We start from the raw sequence: 6,990 nt of genomic DNA, 5'->3' as shown, positions 1-6,990 counted from the left end.
ACCAGATGGTGAGCCAATTTCTAATGGTGCCTCATAAAATCAGGTGTGTGACTTACCAAGGATTGCTTACTTTGGCTGCAAATGATGTTAACTGCATTCCGAGGATAGTTCTCAGGTATAAAGGGGTAGTTGCCCTTTGAAGTCTGCCACCTGAGAAGTTGCTGTGCTCCTGCTGTGTGTGGAGACTTCTCATATCTGCTCCATGATGGGCATGTTCCTTTAGGTACCAAGAAATGAAGAATTTAGTCAATGGGTTCTCTCCCTTGGGACACACACCAAAACTTGAAGCATGGTCTATAATAAAAATTAGTTAAAGCAAAACATTAACAGATAAAAGCGTCTATGCATTGCTAGAATTCCTTTGTTGTTGTTGTTGTTGTTGTTTTGTACCATTTTATTTTTTATATTGGTTGTCACATATCCAATCAGCATCTCTTCTACACGAAAGGAATCTGGCTTGGCTTGGTCCCTATGACTCAGAAAATGAGGTGGAAGATTCAGTGTGCAGTGGGCATTCCTGAGCTTCTGCCTCTCATTCTGAACCCTGTGTTATAAAACTAACATCTTTTCCACAGATTTGACCAGCAGTTATTTCTGCTTGTGCAGTTGAGTTGAGAAATGCTTTCTGTGGACTTGGGCTTGCAATTCCAAAGAAAGCATATTTTCCTTCAGCCACAAAAGAAACAATTGCATTGCAAAGCTACAAGGATATGGACTTTGTAAGAGGACTCCTGGGTCTCCTCCTTATTCTGCATCATGTCTCACCCAGAGAGTACCATTTGAAAGCCAATCCCTAGCCAGTACGGTTTGTTTGTTTTGTTTTTTTTTTCCAACTCCAGTTTTTTCTGTTTATTTATCCTGCCAAACAGGTCCTGCCCTGTCCTGGAGCCCCCGCTGCTGTGATCATCCTGTCGGTGGCGCTGTTGTGTGTGGTTGCCGCATGGCGGTGTGTTTGGTGTGTTGGTCAGTTGTCCCTGTGTGACTTGGTGCACCACTGGTTTTTAACTCTGTGTTTCTGTAACTGTTTGCGCTGCTAGCTGCTACACTGAAGCAACCCTGCTGATCTCAAGGCAGTCCACCCTTGATGATTTAGATGGACAAGACCCTGTTCCTAAAACAAGCGAGCGTGCTCGGCCTAGGCTCCGTAAAATGGTCAGCATGGACATGTCCTCCTCATCAGCTGACAGTGGCAGTGTAGTATCAAGGTGCTTAACTCGTGCATGCTTTGTTCTGTACTCTTGTATCTCCTCCCTGTGGATGCCATTGCAAATATAAGTTCGTGAGATGAATGTCATTCTCCTTTTTAGCTTCTGTTTTAAGAATTTGCATGACCAAAAAAAAAATGCATAACCGTAGCCCTTTCTGTGCCATAATTATTTCTAAGACAATGCTCCATGAACTAGCTGCATCTTGGTTTTGTCTGTTAACAATTGCTTAAAAGCTCTGATTGCAAACATTGTCCTCCATATAAAAAAAATATTTTCTCTTTTCATTTTCTAAGATATATATTTGATATATACATTATATATAATGTATATATATATCAATATATATCAGAAAACCATCTGTCAAATATAGCCATTTTCAGTTAATGCAAAATAAATGACTATAGTTGGCATATATCTAACAGGAAAATTGAATATATTTTACCATTGGCTTTTTGAAAGAATAGAAACATTTACATCAGCTATATAGACTACTATCTGCCTTGTTTGGAAACAATTATTCTGGGCTTAAGTTTCTTCATTAAATCCTGCCAGAAATCAACATTCAGTTAGAAATGAAATTAACTGCATATCTAAAACCCTTTAACCCCACCTCAAATCTTAGAGCTGTTACCATGGACTCTAGCCATACATGTTCATCCGGACATGAGAACAATCCAAGCCAAAGCCAGCTCCATTCTAGCCACTGGTGGGGGTTGGGGGTGGGGTCTCTCACAACAGAAATGGAGTCTTCCTTTTGCTGCCAGTTGTCGACATTAACCCTTTGGTACTGTCCACTGAGGCCAGGGATAGGGGAGATGTCTTACCTTCTGAGTCATCCTGTTTCAGGTGCAAGCTCCTTCTATGTCTCCACTCTGAAGAGTCCCGAAGGTAGACTTGATCTCTAGCATGACTTACAGGTCACATCGGAAGTTAAACCTAATACGATCTGACTCCCATGACCTGGACATTCCCTGAGGTGTTGGTCAATTCCGTGACCTCCCAGGAAGCTGTAGGCTAACTGGGATGAGTCTTAGCAAAGCTATCATTCTCAGAGGCTTCTGCAACACGGTACAAACTCAGAATCAAAGCCCCAGGCCTGTTTAGTGCCTGCACAATCATCCACCACTCTTCAGTTAGAGGAGGTCACAGAAGATGTGCCAGCCATTCATCTATCACTCACTGACATCTCTACACTCATATCCAGCATTTGAGAATCTCTGTTTGTGGAAGCTACTTGCTCACGTATGCTACTCACACAGCAGTGTGTATTTCCAATGCTGGCACACTGTCTTCCTACATCCACCAGATCTTAAATACCCGTCTCTTCCTCAAAAGAAAAGGCATGCCATGAGTTTCAGCATGCAATGAATTTAATATGGCTGCTTTGTTTTCAGTCCTCACATTTTTTTTTGCATGAGCCTGACCAGAAGAGCTAGGAAAAGGCTAAAAATGAAATGCAGAGTGTTGTAGAAAAGGCACTGGGAAACCAACGTAAGGCCTGATGATAGAGGTAGGAAAAGTTATGTAAAGGAAGCTGTAGAGAAGATGTATTTAAAAAAAAGAAGAAGAAGGCAACAAAGAAAGGAAGAGAGGCAGAGATGAAAGAAGGAAGGAAGGAAAGAGTTGGAGTTGCTGGGGTGTGAAAATAGGAAAAAGCTCTGAGATATAGCAAGCAACTTAGAGACAGTAATAGGTGGCCCCATGTTCAGGACCAAGAACTCACAAGAAATGTCTGAGAACGAGAGAGAGAGTAGGAATCCAGTGGGAAAGGTGCTAATACCAATAAGAAAGAGATAGCAGAAGAGAGGAGGAGGAGGTCCACATTAAAGAAGAGGCCTTTTTAAAGCATGTGCTTGTTAAGTTCAGCCAGTATCTGCTGGATTCTGTAATCCTCAATGATCCAGGGCAGCTCTCTTGTGCAGGACTGGGAGTAGACCACATCTTGGTCAAAAACCTCTGGAACTATCAAGCATGGCTTCTCCTTTCCATATGCTCTCTTATGTAAGGAGTGATGGCGGTAGGTATGCTGTGCTAAATGTGGGCTGATTTGGAATTGAACCGAGAGCTCATGGCTGTGAATATTGATCCTGTTTTAAACACCTCTGTGCATAGACTGGGTTGCTCCTCGCGAGGCGAGTCACTTGCTCTGGTTTGGAAGGATGCAATGCTCACTGTCCACTTTTGCATCTGGGAAGGCTACTGCTTACAGTTTCTGCAGACCAGGAGTGAATTTCTGGAAGGAACAAAGCAGATGGGATACACAGAGAAGGAGGGGGGTGTGGTTCTTTTCTCACATGCTTGAGGTTTCTGACTTAGGAGTTCTGAGGTGGTGTCCTTAGAATTGGGACAGGCTCCGAGCTGGTATACATGCTAAGACAAGTGCTCTGTGCATCTTTTCTCCTAACAGCGAGCCCACACAGTGCACCATGCTGTACTCACGCCAAGGAACTACGGAAACCATCGAGGAGGTAGAGGCTGAAGCTGAGGAGGAGGTGGTAGAGGGTCTGGAGCCTGAGCTCCACGATGCAGAAGAGAAGGAATATGCAGCTGAATATGAAGCGGAGGTAGAGGAGGTCGGCCTCACTCCGGATGAGGAGCTGCCTCAGTTCTCTACAGACGACGGTGACGTGGAGGCCCCACCCTCCTACAGCAAGGCTGTCAGCTTTGAGCATCTATCGTTTGCATCACAAGATGACTCTGGAGCCAAGAACCACATGGTGGTCAGCCCTGATGACAGCCGTACAGACAAGCTGGAGTCAAGTATCTTACCACCCCTGACTCACGAGCTGACAGCCAGCGATCTGCTGATGAGCAAGTAAGAGAAGAAAGTAGGCCTCGAGCTTTAGCCACGGACCATTACAAACATGTGTGCTCAGGTCACATAGGCACAAAGCCCCAGACATAGAAAGCAGACATACAGTGCTGGGACATCACTGTGACTGAGTAACAGACTCGGCAAAAACTATCCAATGACACTTGTCTTGATACCTCTTTCTATAACAAGGTCTCAGGCAGATTGATAGTCCCTAATTTGAAAACTCAAGATGCGCTGAAATGCAAAAGAGCTCTAATGATATCCACATAATGCAGGAGATAAATGAATTCATGCCATTGAACTTTGTACATGCAAAAAAACATTGGAAAATGTTCTATTAAATTCTCTTTAGACTTTATGAATATAGCATGTATAAAGCATACATTAATTTCATGTTGAAACTTGAATTTTATACATAAAATATTTCATTACATATACAAGTAATCTAAAACATGAAAGCCTTCAACATCTCAGACACTTCCCAAGTGTTTTTGACAAAGAATAATTAATCTGTATGAGGTTGTCTTGTTTATATACATGTGGATAAACTCACACAGACGAGGCATGTGCAGATACACAACAAATGAGATCACATGGATACAAGTCAGTGATTCGGAAAAGGTGGACACAAGTGTCTAATCATGCTTACTTTAACAGGATGTTCCATGATGATGAGCTTGAAGAGTCTGAGAAATTCTACGTGGACCAGCCCCGGTTCTTGCTGCTATTCTATGCCATGTATAACACTCTGGTAGCCCGCTCAGAAATGGTGTGCTATTTCGTGATCATCCTGAACCACATGATCTCTGCCTCCATCATCACCCTCCTGCTGCCCATCCTGATCTTCCTCTGGGCCATGTTGTCTGTCCCCAGGCCCAGCCGGCGCTTCTGGATGATGGCCATCGTCTACACTGAGGTAGGTCAGTCCCTTGCATGGCCTGCTTAGACTGGCAATCATTGTCAGCATTGTGACCTAGTACTGATCCTTTCATACACCTTTTCAGGCCTCATATTTTACACAAGGTAGGTTCTGGTTTAATTCCCAATTAGAACGCATGAGGAGACAGTTCCAATGGGATCCAGTAATTGACCAACGTTCCAAAATTGTTGGAATCAAGGTTTTGGATGCCTGCTGGATTTTAGCCACTTTGACTATAACAGTCTTTTGCCAAATCAAGCAAAGTTCCCAGTGTCAGTGAGGACCCAACACCAGGAACTCAAGATTAAATAACTAGCTAAGCACCTTGAATACCGGCTGATGTGGTGGTACATGTATTGTCCATTTTAGAACCTAAAGTCACTTTCCATGCATCCCAACACAAATGCTTATAAAACCTAAATGGCAGGAGAGCGTGTTGCTCTCAGCGGTAGGCGACTGTGAGCTTCTCTTTGGACACACAGAGAGCCATGTTTTCCATCGTTCCTGTGATGTACAGAAGACTGCAAAGTCCCATGAAGACTCCAGCCCATGGCAGGGGGTAAGGCTCACAAGTGATGTGCCCGGGCTTCTGCGGTGGTTGGAGCTGTGGCATGTGTGACGAAGATCAAGTCTCTTTCCTGACTCAGAAGAAAAGCTTAGTTTGAATAGCATGGCTCTGGCTGCTTGTGGCCCGATGCTCATGAAACATGCACCACTTCTATCCGGAAACACTGTTGATTTATAAGTAATTCAAGTCAGGTGAAAACAGATTTTATAGTAAATGATGGCAAAAATACAGGGGATTAAGCATTGACAGTATGTATGTTGTATCCTATATATATATATTGGATACAACATACATATATATATTGTATATATATATATATATATACAGTATATATATATGTATGTTATATCTCTCTCTATATATATATGTAGAGAGACAGAGACAGAGAGACACACACAGAGAAAAGTGCTTATCCATTACTCTTAATTGACCTCACACTTTTGCCAAAATAATCATTCTTGAGGGTCACTTCTATTACATGCCTCCAGCACATAGACTCTGTTAAGGGAGAGGGTACCATTTGCCAGCACCAAACTCCACAATGTGGGAGAGTTTCTTAGATCCCGGTTCTTACATGGGTAAGTCACAGAAGACTCCAACAGGGTAGAAAAGGGCAAGAGATGAACAACTTTCGTCTTTAAAATATTCTTGCTTAAGTTGGGGCTTTAAATCTTCTATCTCAGGGTAAAGTAAATGGGAGATCCAACTGGCATGCCACAGTTCCATTTGAACTGTGTGTAGAAACACAAGAACCATACTGCCTACTGATGAAACAAGTGGGGAAAAAAATCTGTTTTTCAGTGATTCAGAGACTAATGTGGAAGCAGATATAGTGGGAGGAAGTGAGTGCTGTATGCACCAAACCTTCCTGGGACTTGAACAGTGGTTGCCCAGCACACATAAGCTCTGGGTTCAACCCTCAGCAACATATAAGCCAGGTGTGGTGTTCCATATCTGTAACCAGATGTTCTGAGAGGTAGAAGCACCAGGAACAGAAATTTGGAGTCTCTTTGGAGTTTAGGGGCTACAACTCTGTCCCAGAAGAAGAGAAAGAAAGAGAGAGAGAGAGAGAGAGAGAGAGAGAGAGAGAGAGAGAGAGAGGAAGAAGAGAGAGGGGGAGAGTGGGAGAGAGGAAGGGAGGGAGGGAAGGAGGGGGAAATAGAGAGAAAGAAAGAAGAATACTGTCTAACTGCTTAATGACATTGCTGGCTTCATCCCCCTCAATACCATAACAAACTAACAAAACCTTACAAACTCCCCAAAAAGTGCATAGTATTTCAGAAAATTTTACAAATCTAGGCATTATGTAATATAAAAATATATCACTATTCAAATCTGTCCTACCTTCCTTATTTTCATAGCTTGATAGTTAAATGTATGATTAAGTCAACCTAAAAATGACTCTTCATAAACAGAACATGACCAGTCATTCAGTTGATGACGAGTGGCCCAGTGGCTTTGCTTCACAATAGATATCACT

At 42.8% G+C, this 6,990-nt stretch overlaps 1 protein-coding gene across 9 annotated transcripts in view; it reads left to right on the top strand.

Moving 5' to 3' along the window:
* Nucleotides 1-6,990, top strand: part of Piezo2 (piezo type mechanosensitive ion channel component 2) — a 388,432-nt gene that overhangs the window by 361,132 nt on the left and 20,310 nt on the right. For 7 of the 9 annotated variants that reach the window (XM_031365853.1, XM_031365850.1, XM_031365851.1 and 4 more), the window contains 3 exons: nucleotides 1,038-1,205; nucleotides 3,616-4,023; nucleotides 4,681-4,939. In XM_031365853.1, the coding sequence (XP_031221713.1) occupies nucleotides 1,038-1,205; nucleotides 3,616-4,023; nucleotides 4,681-4,939 (835 nt within the window). The remainder of the gene's footprint in view (nucleotides 1-1,037; nucleotides 1,206-3,615; nucleotides 4,024-4,680; nucleotides 4,940-6,990) is intronic. The other 2 variants (XM_031365855.1, XM_031365854.1) reach the window with 1 other exon arrangement.

Source organism: Mastomys coucha, unplaced genomic scaffold, assembly GCF_008632895.1.
Source record: "Mastomys coucha isolate ucsf_1 unplaced genomic scaffold, UCSF_Mcou_1 pScaffold13, whole genome shotgun sequence".
NCBI classification, from domain to species: Eukaryota; Metazoa; Chordata; class Mammalia; order Rodentia; family Muridae; genus Mastomys; species Mastomys coucha.
The sequence above is the reverse complement of the archived record's forward strand: the minus strand, read 5'-3'. Positions and strand labels throughout refer to the sequence as shown.